The 13687-nt window shown below is 48.0% G+C and overlaps 1 protein-coding gene across 1 annotated transcript; it reads left to right on the top strand.

The window, feature by feature from the left end:
- The first annotated feature begins 217 nt into the window (after positions 1-217).
- Positions 218-2435, top strand: CDK5R2 (cyclin dependent kinase 5 regulatory subunit 2). The gene has a single exon (XM_027114546.1). The coding sequence runs from the start codon at positions 331-333 to the stop codon at positions 1438-1440; it is 1110 nt and encodes a 369-aa protein (XP_026970347.1). The 5' UTR covers positions 218-330; the 3' UTR covers positions 1441-2435.
- The last annotated feature ends 11252 nt before the right edge of the window (positions 2436-13687 follow it).

The raw sequence follows: 13687 nt of genomic DNA, 5'->3' as shown, positions 1-13687 counted from the left end.
GGGATGGGCGGGACTTGAGATTGGCATGCGAGATTCTATTGGGCAGCGGAGCTGCCGGTTAGGAGGGCAGCTCAGGCGAGGATTGGCTGCGTGAGGCGGGGCGCGGCGCGGCGAAGACGGGGCCCAAGGGGTGGGGCTGACGCTGCAGCTGGCGCAGCTGAGACTCTCAGCAGCCGGCGCCGAGCAGCCGAGCAGCCACCTTCTACTGCCCGTTCCCGCGCCCGGGCCGGGGCTGGGCCCCCACCTCCGGGTCCCCGGGGGCTGCAGCAGCGGGCAGCGGCGCCGCCCGCGGTTCCCGCCGGGGCCCGGGCGCCGGCCCCGCTCTGCAGGATGGGCACGGTGCTGTCTCTTTCCCCCGCCTCCTCGGCCAAGGGCCGGAGGCCCGGCGGGCTGCCCGAGGAGAAGAAGAAGGCGCCGCCCTCGGGAGACGAGGCGCTGGGGGGATACGGGGCGCCGCCAGTAGGCAAGGGCGGTAAAGGCGAGAGCCGGCTCAAGCGGCCGTCCGTGCTCATCTCGGCGCTCACCTGGAAGCGGCTGGTGGCCGCGTCTGCCAAGAAGAAGAAAGGCAGCAAGAAGGTGACGCCCAAGCCGGCGTCCACCGGCGCGGACTCCCTGGTCCAGCAACGCAACCGCGAGAACCTTCTCCGCAAGGGTCGGGACCCCCCCGACGGCGGCGGCGCCGCCAAGCCCCTGGCGGTGCCCGTGCCCACCGTGCCCGCGGCCGCCGCCACCTGCGAGCCGCCGTCGGGGGGCAGCGCCGTCGCCCCACCTCCAGGCTCCGGTGGAGGGAAACCGCCGCCGCCGCCGCCCCCAGCCCCGCAGGCGGCGCCGCCGGTACCTGGCGGCTCGCCGCGGCGGGTCATCGTGCAGGCGTCTACGGGAGAGCTGCTGCGCTGCCTGGGCGACTTCGTGTGCCGACGCTGCTACCGTCTCAAGGAGCTAAGCCCAGGCGAGCTGGTGGGCTGGTTCCGCGGAGTGGACCGCTCGCTGCTGCTGCAGGGCTGGCAAGACCAGGCCTTCATTACGCCCGCCAACCTGGTGTTCGTGTACCTGCTGTGCCGCGAGTCGCTGCGCGGGGATGAGCTGGCGTCGGCCGCCGAGCTGCAGGCTGCCTTCCTCACCTGCCTCTACCTCGCCTACTCCTACATGGGCAACGAGATCTCCTACCCGCTCAAGCCCTTCCTCGTGGAGCCCGACAAGGAGCGCTTCTGGCAACGCTGCCTGCGCCTCATCCAGCGGCTCAGTCCGCAGATGCTGCGGCTCAACGCCGACCCCCACTTCTTCACGCAGGTCTTCCAAGACCTCAAGAACGAGGGCGAGGCCGCTGCCGGCGCCGGGGGTCCTCCCAGCGGGGGAGCGCCCGCGGCCTCCTCCTCCTCGGCCGCCAGGGACAGCTGCGCGACTGGAGCCAAGCACTGGACTATGAACCTGGACCGCTAGGGATACCCAAGGGCCGCGCCCACCCCCCGCCCCAACCCCTGACACACACTCGGAGCCCCCGGGACCATCAAGACGCCGCCGCTGTTACCGCCGCTCCGCGCCGTGGCCGGAGGAGGAGCCGCCCCTGTCCCGCAGGGGAAGGTGGAGGCCAGGATGCCAGAGGCCGCGGCGTCTGGATTTGCTGGGCGCAGGGTGGGGGTGGGGGATGAGCGCGGGAGGGGAACCCCCAACCTCACCCTTTCTATCTGTCTGCGCCCCCATCTCTCCAATTCTACCCGGGTCTCCCCCTTCCCTTCTCTGTGTCTGTAAGTTCATCTCCCTCGGATTTGTCCATTTCTTCATCTCCTTCCTGTATTTTCACCTTCCCTCCTTCCTTCATCTTCTGCCTTCCCAACTTCCTCCTTGCCTTTCCATTTTCCATTCTTTGGGTGTGTATTTCCGTCTCCATCTTACCCCCTACCTATCTCTCATTGCCCCGTTTATCTTTCTGCACCTGTGTCCCCATCTCCCCTTCTTTTCTTTTTCCTCGCTCCTGGCATGTGTCACCATCTTCCCTCCTGTCTGCCTTCCCCCCTCCGCCTGTGTTAGCTTGCATTTCTTCCCCCAACTGAGCCCCTGTACTCTCTTCCCCAGGCCAAAGGGAATATTAGTTCTTAATTTGGATCGGCTGAGGTACTGCGAGACACTGCAGCCCCAGGAGCCCAGACAACCACCAGGATGGTCCTTCGCCCCACCCCCAACCACCTCTCCCTACCTTTTCCAACGTGTTGCATGCCGGGAGATAGTGGGAGGGGGATGCCAGCTTCAGGAGACTGAGGTTTGGGGAAAAAATGAACCTAGGAGGTCACCCTGGCGGCGGCGGCGGCGGCGCCTCAGCCGAAGGGTGGGAGGAGACAGAAAACTCTTCTTACTCTGAGGGAGGGGCACCCCTCTTCCTTATCCTTAGGTGTTTTTGTTTCCCCCTCCACCCCCACTCCTTTTAATTTATTTGATTGTTTCTGGAGGGAGGGGGGAGGGGCGGGTTGGGCCGGGAGCTGTCTGAGGTGCTGATCTGAGGCCGGACTAGAATTCTCCCGGGAGGGTACCAGGGACTGGGTTGGGCCTGGTGCCGTGTCCAAGGTGCCAATGATGCGGGCCGACGGTGCGGGCCGCATTGTCTGTCTGTCCTTCTGTTCGGGAGAGAACTATAAAGCGCTGGAAGCGCCTGCAGATGTTTTTGCGCCAGCCTTTTTTTGGGCCCTGGGAGGGAGGGAGCGGGAGTGGAACTGTCACAGGCAGGGCAGGAGGGCCCCCATGGGTCTAGTGCGGAAGGTCGAGTCCCTGAGAACTGCTACTGTCTTCCTTCCCCCTCCCCCCAATGGCTTCCATTTTACAGAGAGTAAAGTGAGGGAGCCACAGAATGGGGCCTGGTGGTGAAGCCGAATTCCTGCTCCCCTGCCCCCCCCACCCCCGCCTTCATCTTTTCCGACCTACCTACTCATTAATACCCAGGCCATTTAGGGAATAAGTGATGAGGACGTCAGAAGTTGTTCCCCTTTTACAGAGTGGCTCATTGAGGCAGCACCAGCTACTTGTTGTTGCTGCTTTTCTCTTCCTTCTCCATCTCTCCCTGCCATTCATCCTGTCAAGAGTCCAGTCAGGCCTAAGTCTGTCTTCACCACTCTCAGGTGGGGCCTGAATGTCACACTTAGCCCCATACGCTTCCGCCCACCCATAGGGCTGCTTCAAAGCTGTTTCAGTCACACGCCCACCCAGGGCAGCTTTGGGAGGTCCAACCCTGTTTGAGATTCAGCCCTGGCCCTTTATCCCCAGGAAGGCTAGTACACAGGCAGCCTGGAAGACAGGAGCCATTCTTTGGGGTTGAAAGAAGAAAAATAAGCTATTTGGCCTGAAATTCCTCTTTGGTCCCCATTGCCTTCTTAACCACATAGCTAAGCGCCCCATTCACTATTTCATTGGCCCAAGGAGGCCTGGCTCCATTGGAGCGCTGGCGTCTCTGACCCTGGTCTCCACGGAGACCTCAAGGATTCGGAGAGAGAAGCGGGCGCGACCCGCCAAGAAATGGTCCTGGTTCGCTGTCCGTGGTACTGACGGGCGTGCTCGGGCTGGGTGAGGGCTTGCAGGGGCAGGAGGATTTGCAGACTCGGCCTCAGTTAGGTTTTCCGGATAATTTGGGAGTAGGGTGTGATCCATTTCTGGTGGCAGGTTACGGGACTCTGGGCCAAGAACCCAGGAATGCCGGCTTCTACTTGCCCTCCTAGGAGGACAGACCTCGACTTTCCCCCGGCCTCGGCCCAGCGCCCTTTCCCCGCCGCCCCCCCCTCCCCACCCCGGCCTGGAGCCGGAAATCCCCAGTCCAGATTTGTGAATCGAGTTCCCGGGGGGAGGTGGGGAGAGCTGGAGGAAGGGAAGGCGGGAGCAGTCGCCCATTGGCTGGAATTTGGCGCAGTCAGCGCGGTGCCGTCATCTTTCTAGGTTTGGGAGGAGAGAGGGCGGAGCACTCGGGTCACCCCGAGGCTGTCGCCATAGTAACCAGACTGAGCGGGCGGGGCCCCCTTTCCACTCTCTCACCTCTGGCGGGGCGGTTGGGGAGGAGAGCAATCCTGGTCCGCCTTATTTGGAACTAGTTAGCGAGGCTATTTGATTGGGATTTCTGTGTTAGAAGAGCCTAATGGGGATGGGAAAGAGACCCGAGAACCTACAGAGACCCCCAAACATCCTGCCCTTGGAGGGAGGGGCCTCTAGATTCTGCCCCTGAATGCATATACTCAACACTCTCCTGCTACTGCTCTCGCGCACGCACACACACACACACACACGCGCGCGCGCCTCCAAGAACCTGTGCTCTGGCACTTGGAGAGTTAGAATGAGAAAAAAGCCTCAGTGCGTGATGTCAAATTAAATCGCACTTTCCTTGCCATGGCCCAAGGCATGAAACACTGCCGTAATCCGATTAGGGGGTGAGGGACTGGAGGAGGATCAGCATGAATACATGGAAGAATTAGCCTCCTGGGTCAAACTTGGTCAGACTCCTGTTTTATCAGGGAGAAGGCAGTCATAAGGAGGAGGACTCAGAACAGTCTTCTGAGAAGGCAAAGTGCGAAGGGAGTAAATGCAAAAACAGAGTGCAGTGCCTTCTCTTTATTGTCCAGAAGTGAACCTCTGGGAAAGTGAGTCCAGGCCTAGGAGGGAGGTGGTGAAGAGGGCCCAGAGCTTTAGAGAGGGTCCAGCAGGGATGAGGGAGGGATGGACTGAGGAAAGAATGGAGATGGAGGTTAGGAGACAGAAACCCAGCTGGAGCCATATGACTCAGCATTTCCCCTCAGCAAAGGGCAGAGGTGACTCTCCCAACACAGGGACAGCAGAGAGGGGAGGGAAGTAGGAAAGCAAATGGGCAGATAAATGGTGATCTGACCATTTGCATGGTACATACATTGATATACAACACATTTTAACACATAAGCACGTACATATGCATTTATACTGATGAAGTTTCATTCAGTCATAACATATACACATCTCCACTTTCCTTCCCTCCCCCACTTCCTGGAGCAGAGGACATTCTGTCCTGAGAGCTATGTTTGCCTGTCTCTGGAACCCTGGAATACGTTGGCACTTAATGGGAAAGGAGATATACCAAAAATCGCAGACGTGTGTGTGGGGGGGAGTGGTTGTCATGGTAACTGCTTTGCCTGCCAGGCACGGTGCCCAGCAACCAGAGAATCTGGCAGTATCCAAGGGGACATCCTGTGGCCTCTACCCACTGGGACTCTGCCTCAGGCACCCAGATGGGCATCTCCAGAAGATTTCTACTACAGGGGCTGCCAAAGCAGCCCCTCCGACCATGCCACCGTGACCAGGGACATCTGGCAGCCAGGTTTGGGGGCCTGACCTTCTTAATGTGCCCCACTTTAGGTGCTACTCCTGACCCCTTCATACATCATAAACAACACTTACCATGAGTGGCCTCAAGACAGCAGGAGTTAACACTTTAAAGACCTTTATTAAGACCATTACCTTTCCTCTCAGCACCTTGCCAGACATCCAACAAGAAGGTCATCTATAGCCACACACGTTAGGTGTGTAATTGAGGGATAGAAAAATAGTTTTAGTTCAGTGTGATGAAAGATTGGGTATAAGATAGATAAACTGCAGAGCACAGTCTCAGGATTCAAGTTCCTTTGACCTGAGTTTAATACACTGATGAGGTTTTCAGAAGCAGTCTCTCTTTTTCACTCGCAGGCTGGCTGACCGACGTTTTACTCCAGCACTCAACCTTCCTTTTTTTTCTGGGCATTCAGATTTAACCTCTTAGTTTCTGGCTTAAAATTCTCCCAATCCAGTTTGGGCCTTCAGGGGGTTTCTTTTCCCCTGGGTTCTATTTATTTAGCAATTAGCTGCTCCCAAGTTCTCTTTCTACTTGGCGATACTGCGCACCGTAGTTACTCCCGTTTTATGACTTCCCCCCCCACCCCCATTACTTTATACCCCTTGATCATCGTGTCCTGTGACTGACATTTAGCTTCAAGCCCATAAAATATAAAATTAGTCTCTCTGTGTGCATTTTTATATATGAAAACCTAAAAGGATGGAGGGGTGTTGAACAATGTAAACAGGGAAAGACGTATTTCTTTATAACCTTTCTACATTTTACTCCTTTTAAAAAATAATTTACATATTATCCCAGAAAAACACAGAATATGAAGAAAAACATAAGAAAGAAGAGTAATGATGGAAGGCTTGCCCTATAGAGCTAAGGTAGCTAAAACATAAGGCACTGATACAGGAATAGACATACCAGTAGAACAGAATAGATAATCCAACACTAAACTCAAGCATACGTGGGAATTTAATATATGATAAAGGCACCATTTCAAATCCACTGGGAAAAGATGGATTAGTCAGGAAATGGTTTTGGAACAATTGGATAGTCATTTATATGAAGAAACAATGTCAATACTTCCTGATTCTTTACCCCCAAATAAGTTCCAAATTGATTAAAAAGACTTAAAGAAAAAAACTATAAAAGTGTTAGAAGAGAGAACAATTTGGAAGTATCTATTAGAAATCTAAGTGCACATACTTTTCTACTCTGGAATTCCAGTTTCTAGTATTGACCCTAGAGAAATACTTAAACATATAAAGAGGCGTGATAAAGATTTTTTATTGTATTATTGTTTAGAGAAAGATAAATTGAAGTCAACCTAAATATCCACCAATAGGTTAGAAATTTTAAAAACTTTGATACATTCAAATTACTAAATACTACAGTATTCAGTTTAAAAGAGTGGATTGGACTGTATTATGTATTATACTGACATGAAAGATCTCCAAAACATGTAGTATCATTAGAAGTTGCATAACAACACACACAGTACAATATCATTTATGCAAAAGCAAAACAAATCAAACTATAATTTGTGTGTGTGTGTGTGTGTGTGTGTGTGTGTGTGTGTATGAATAATAGAAGCTTAAGAAAGACACACATTACTCTTAAGTGACTTCTGGGAAGGAACTGGGATTGATGTTGTCTAGGGAACTTTTGCCTTATCTGTGGTGTTTAATTTTTTTACGATAAAAATGTATTAGTAAGTTATCTGCATAACTAGAAAATAGTAATTAGTATGTGACAGTAGTCAAATATTAAATAAAAATACTCGAAGAGTACCTGTATTATTTTTATTAGTAGTAGTAGTATTGCGTCTTGGGTTGAGTGGAGAACATCTTTTTAGAGATAGAGCTTAAAGAAAAAGATTGATTCATCTGACTCCATTTAAGCTTTTGAATGTTAGAGAAATAGAGAAAAAGAACAACCATAAACAAGATTGAAAAACAAATGACAAGATGAGAGAACATATTTGCAACACAATATATTTTCCATAGAAAATTAGTTAAAACTATGAAGAGAACTTCACACAAAGATGTAAATAATCAATAAACACATAAAAACATACTTGACTTCACTCTTGACCAAAGAAATTCAAGTCAAAACTGTAGTGGGATATTGCATCTCTTATACCAGCAAAGATTATAAAAATGGAAAATCCCAACCATGATAAAAACATGGGGAAATGTGCACTTTCTCACACCGTGGTAGACATATATGTTAGTGGAGTCTTTTTGCAGAGCTACTTGGCTGTGGATCAAACTGTGGAAGGCAGTAAGCTCTTAGTCCCAACCACCACATTTCCAGAAATTTGCCCTGAGGAGGTAATTGGGAAAAGACCTGACGCAAGGATACTTATCATGACATTGTTTATAATAATAAAACTTCGCATGCATTAGTAGGAGATTAAGTAAATTGAGACAAAGCAATATTCTTTGGGCTATTATGGACCACTAAAAATGATACATAGGGCTTCCCTGGTGGCGCAGTGGTTGAGAGTCTGCCTGCCGATGCAGGGGACGCAGGTTCGTGCCCCGGTCCAGGAGGATCCCACATGCCGCGGAGCGGCTGGGCCCATGAGCCATGGCCGCTGAGCCTGCACCTCCGGAGCCTGTGCTCCGCAACGGGAGAAGCCACAACAGTGAGAGGCCCGCGTACCGCAAAAAAAAATAATAATAAAAATTAAAAAATGATACACTAATCTATATTAAAAATGACCATGACAAAGTGAAAATAGCGGGTTGAAAACAATATAATGTGGTCCCATTTTTGTAAGGAGAGAGAGGCCTTTAAATAACTGTCCTCTTCCTGTCATTCAGATCTCAGTTTAACAGCCACCTCTTCCTGATGAATTCATCTCAGCCTCCCCACAGTCACCCTTCATCACATACCCCTGATGGATTTCTCCACGACATTTGTCCCCACCTGATAATTTTTTGTTATTTATTTTGTATCCTGTCAATAAAAGGCCTATCTTGTTCACTGCTAGATTCCCTGCACCTGGCAGTAAACAGTCACTATAGATATATACTGAATCTGTGTGTATGTTTGTGTGTGTGTGTGTATGCAGAAACACAAACTTTTAGGATGTTTAGTAAAATGTTAATGGTTGTTCTCACTAAGTGGTAGGATTTTATTTTATTTTATTTTTTAATGTTTTTATTGGAGTATAATTTCTTTACAATGGTTAGTTTCTGCTTTATAACAAAGTGAATCAGTTATACTTATACCTATATCCCCATATCTCTTCCCTCTTGCGTCTCCCTCCCTCCCACTTTCCCTATCCCACCCTTCTAGCTGGTCACAAAGCACCGAGCTGATCTCCCTGTGCTATGCGGCTGCTTCCCACTAGCTATCAATTTTACATTTGGTAGTGTATATATGTCTATATATACACTACCACTCTCTCACTTTGTCCCAGCTTACCCTTCCCCCTCCCTGTGTCCTCAAGTCCATTCTCTAGTAGGTCTGCCTCTTTATTCCCATCTTGCCCTTAGGTTCTTCATGACCTTTTTTTTTTTTTTTTTTTTTTTTTAAGATTCCATATATATGTGTTAGCATACGGTATTTGTTTTTCTCTTTCTGACTTACTTCACTCTGTATAACAGACTCGAGGTCCATCCACCTCAGTGGTGGGATTTTAAATGATCAGCTTTAATGATCTCTTCTTAATTCTTTTCTGAGCTTTTTAGTTAAGTACAATAAATTAAACTATTGTCAGTACCTAAAAAAAAAAAGAAGGAAAATTGTAAAGAAAGAAAAAGAGATAAAAAGAAAGAAGAGAAAAAAAAAATGAAAGGAAGGGGGAATTCCCTGGTGGTCCAGTGGTTAGGACTCGGCTCTTTCATTGCCATGGGCTGGGGTTTGATTCCTGGTTGGGGAACTAAGATTCCGTAATCTTGCAAGCTGCGCGGCACAGCCGAAAAGGAAAAAAGTGAGGCTAGGCAGTGAGTGTCTGGAAAAGCTGGAAAGGGAGAAACACACATCTACAGCCCTGCCCTCCTTTCACATGTCTCCAAAGTCTCTTTATTCCCTTCCCTCTCCTCAAGCTATTTCCAAATCCCTAGGATTTAAGAATGTCCCTTGATGGACAAGGGAAGTGAGACACCTATCTATCCCAGCAGGCGTGTGTGTGTGTGTGTGTGTGTACATGCACAGCACACGTATAGTACATGCACATGGGCACACACATGTATACACTCTTACGAGGACCAAGACCATTTAAAGAATACTTCTCTATCTTTTGCATAGCTGTCGAAGAAGACCCATTGTCCCTTATCCAAACAATAAAGCTAGGGGAAATTTTCCTCGTCACACTAACTTATTCATATCTTTTCTTTAAACAATGAGAATTAACACAGTGCCTGACACTTAGTAGATCTCAATAAATGGGAAATGGATAAATGAACTAAAATAGTGACAGTTTCCATGTTTGCCTTTGGTTGTCAATAAGTATACAATTAAATATATATCTTTAGGACACAGCCGTGGTAACCAACTCCTCCCAGATGTTTGCTATTTCTCCTTTCTTTCTGAATGTTCTTGTTTTATGCTGGGTTTGGAGATTAGGATTTCTTTCATTTTTTAATTTTATTCTGGTACTTTTATAGAGTCTTTATTTCATTCTTTAATTTATTTTGGAATTTATTTTTGTATGTGGTGAGAAGTAGAGATATAAGTATTTTCCCAAAATGAGTAACAGGTTGCACCAACTTTTGAACTGTCTTGCTTTTCTTCCAGAGAATGCCATCTCTATCTTTTATGAAATTTCCACATATACATGGGTCTGTTTCAAGGTTCTACTGGATTCCATTGGTCTACTTGACTATAGCTGTGACAAACCACATCTTTAATAACTGTAGCTCTGCAGTATGCTCATTGTTCTTTTGCTAAAACTGCCTTGGTTATTTTTAAATACATAGTCCAGAAGAACTTTAAAGCCAAGTCTGTCAGTTTCCATAAAATTCCTTTGGGACTTGGATTGGGACTGTATCACTTTATAGATCAGTTTGGAGAGACCTGACATTTTGCAATATTGAGTCATTCCACCCAGGAACATGCTAAGTGTTCCATTTAGTCTGGTCTTCTTTTATGTTCCTTAGTGAAGATTTATAGTTTTTTTTTCATTTAGATAGTTCCCATGTTTTTCATTAGGATTACCTGGGAGTATATTTTTATTGCTCTTGTGAATCTGTCATTTCCAATTCTTTTCCTTATTTCTACACAGTTATGGAAAAAACATATTTTTTTTGTAGTAACCTTGTGTGTTAACCTTTTGTGTGTTAACATTAGAATCATTAGTTCTAATTGATTTCCTGTTGAATCTCTTGGATTTTCTAGGTAGGCAGTCATATTGTCTGCAAACTAAGACATTGTGACTTTTTCCTTTTCAATATTAGTGTAAAACAGATAACTTTTCTTGTCTTATTGTGTCGACTAGGACCTCCAGTAGAATGTTCAGTGGTAGCAATGATGACAAGGTTAGAAAGGATAAAGAAGACATCCTTGCTTTGTCCCTGACTTATGGGAATGCTTCTCATATTTCACCAGTTGCTTTTTCATCTTTTAAAACTGAATATCCTGTTTTGTGTATACTGCTATATAGTAAGTCATCTCAAATCATTTTTTGGAAGTTGATAAAACTTTAATCAAAATAATTATTCAAATTGTCTGTTCTACGTGAAACACCAGCTGAGCCATGTGGCCTACAAGGTCCCGGGCATGTGCAATTGGGGGATAGAGGATAGGGTGGCTGAATGTCCCTCTGGGACTCCTTTGTCCCCCTGACATTTAAAGGCAGTGTGACGTGATGTACAGAACAAAAGACTAGGAGTCAGAGGTTTGAGTCCCTACTCTACATTTACTAGCTGTTGCTGTAAGACAGTTATTCAACCTCTCTGAATTTCAGTTTTCTCATCTTTCAGATGGAAACAAGAATCTCAGATTTGTGGTGTCTTATCAAATGGCTATAATAAGAATGACAATATTATTTTTGTTGGGGTAGCTACCATTGCTATGGTAGTCAGACTATTAATAAATTTTGACAGAGGAATTAAGGGACCAAGACAAAGTCCAGAATGGAGCCCTGAGCTGCTCTGACCAGCTCTGCTGGCCCTTGAGGCAGTAGGGAGTCCTAGAGGTCTGGGCCTCCCATGAGCAATCTGTGACCTGGGTGACATGTGTTTACTCCTTGCTGCCAGGCCTCGGCCCTAGTGGGACCCACATGCCTCTTTCTGGGATGCCAGCCAGGGGACTTGCTTCAGCTGCTGGTGGTAGATACTTGTGCCAGCCTGGCCCAGCACAGCAGCATTCCTGAGTCTAGGCATTTGGGCCAGGAGACTAGGCTTCTCTTGGGACTCCCCACTCCAGGGATCCCCCTGCCCCAGCAGGGAAGAACAGCTGAACCTGCCTCCTCATCTCACCTGCTTTGTGATGAAGAAAGGTGCATCTCTCTTTGTGGAGAAAGGTGCATCTTGAGGGCACCTTAGGACACTAGGCATGAAGAATCTTCAAACTGTGAGGACATGGAATAGCAGGCACGACATTATGCCAAAGCCTGTACTGACATCCATGCTACGATATGTAGTGGAAATATGCTGAGACTTGCAGCAAATCTGGGCCCTGCTCTTTCCTCACGGTGGGACCTTCAGACTTTTTTCCCTCGTCTGTCATACAGGAATTAAAGAGGCTGTTGTATATGGTGAAATCACATATATGGATGTGCTTTGTAAACTGTAAAGCACAATATACATATAAGGTGGTCCTGAATCTGGCCCTTAGGCACATGGTTACGGACATGGCCAATGGACAGATGTGTGTACGGGATGGACCCTAGAACTTGTCTCTCTGCCTCTGTGTGTCAAAGGTAGAAAACCAAGGGGAAAGAGTTGGAGAATTGGGAAGGTGATCACAGGAAAGGAGAATGAAGCCCAGAGGTTACCATCAGAGCCTGGGACTCTTCCCTACTTTCCCCACTCATCTCCCCGTCTAGTGTATCCCCAGATCTCTCCATGTTGCAGGATGATAAAGGATAGCCCTGCATGGAGCCTCCCTGACAACTTCTGCTGTGTTGCTAAGCAACTTGGTCTCCTCTTCCAGAAAAAGGAACCCAGGGTCTGGCCTTCCAGCCTTCCTCTGCTACTTCCTCCTCCCACAACCTCACAGAATCTCAAGGAAGGAGCTTCTCCGACTCATGGAAGGAGAAGTGGGATGCAGTGTTGGGGGATTAGACTGGGGGAGGTGGTTTGAGCTCCCAGGGCAGGTGTCTGTTCTGGGCTGGTCAGTGCTGGGGGGATGACATTTTTGGAGCAGTCCTCCAAGCTGGAATCTTTAGGCACATACTCTGCCCTTGCAGCAAACCAACAAGGTGGGTATAATCAGCGTTTCCATTTTATAGATGAGGCCACTGAGGCTCAGAGAAAGTAGCCTTCTCATTCCTACAGGGAGTAGACAGAGGTTGGGTTTGAATCCATGTCCATCTGGGCTCCCTCTACTCCATCATGCATTCTGAGATAAATGCAAGGGTCACATTGGCTACAAGACTTCTAAAATGTATTTCTCACTCTGTTATTTGTCTGGAACCCAGGTGAGCACTGGAATTGGGAACCTAGCCTGGGGTTGGGCTGAGATTTGGGGAAATAGTCCTGCCACTTCCTGGGCTTCTCAGAATCTCAAAATCTGCTCATTCCTCCATGAGAGATGATCAAGGGAATAAGGGATGGGGAAGGGAGTGAAAACTGGGCTGCTGGGGTTGAATCACCTTGCTACCATTTAGCAGCACTGTGATTCCAACTAACTTATTTAATATTTTGTGCCTCAGTTTTCCTCATCTATAGAATGGGAATAATACTAGACCCAACTCCAAAAGGTTGTGAGGATTAAATGAATGTAAAGCTCTTTCAATAGTGCCTGACACACAAGTGTTCAATAAGTATTAGCCTTTGTTATTACTTCTAGGACACTTTAATGTATAAAGCTCTTTCACATCCTTAGTGGTTAAAAGAACTCACTGCCTCTGAAGTCAGACTGGGTTCAGACTCTGTTCTGCCCTTTCTCACCATGTGACTCTAGACTTAACCTCTCGGTGCCTCAGTTTTCTCATCATAAAATCAGGGAAATCATCATGTCTATATCGGAGGATTGTTGTAAGGATTAAATGTGATTTGAGTATTAGTTATGGTAATGTTTGTTGCTGTTAAAAGGAAACCTCCAAATTAAATGTAATAGTCCAATGCATGTGGATGAGTGATTTCTCTCTCTATGATGGATCCTTTCATAATGGAGCTCTGCCATCTCTAAGGAACTAGTCGTCCTCTAAATCCAGGTGGCAGAAAGGGAATAAGAGAGTATGGAGAAGGCACA

Source organism: Aethalodelphis obliquidens, unplaced genomic scaffold (genome assembly GCF_003676395.1).
Source record: "Aethalodelphis obliquidens isolate GAN/ISIS:26980383/991018 unplaced genomic scaffold, ASM367639v1 scaffold2, whole genome shotgun sequence".
NCBI lineage: Eukaryota > Metazoa > Chordata > Mammalia > Artiodactyla > Delphinidae > Aethalodelphis > Aethalodelphis obliquidens.
The sequence above is the reverse complement of the archived record's forward strand: the minus strand, read 5'-3'. Positions and strand labels throughout refer to the sequence as shown.

Coding starts and splice junctions, on each gene's coding strand:
- CDK5R2 (XM_027114546.1), top strand. CDS start 331: ATGGGCACGGTGCTGTCTCTTTCCCCCGCCTCCTCGGCCAAGGGCCGG.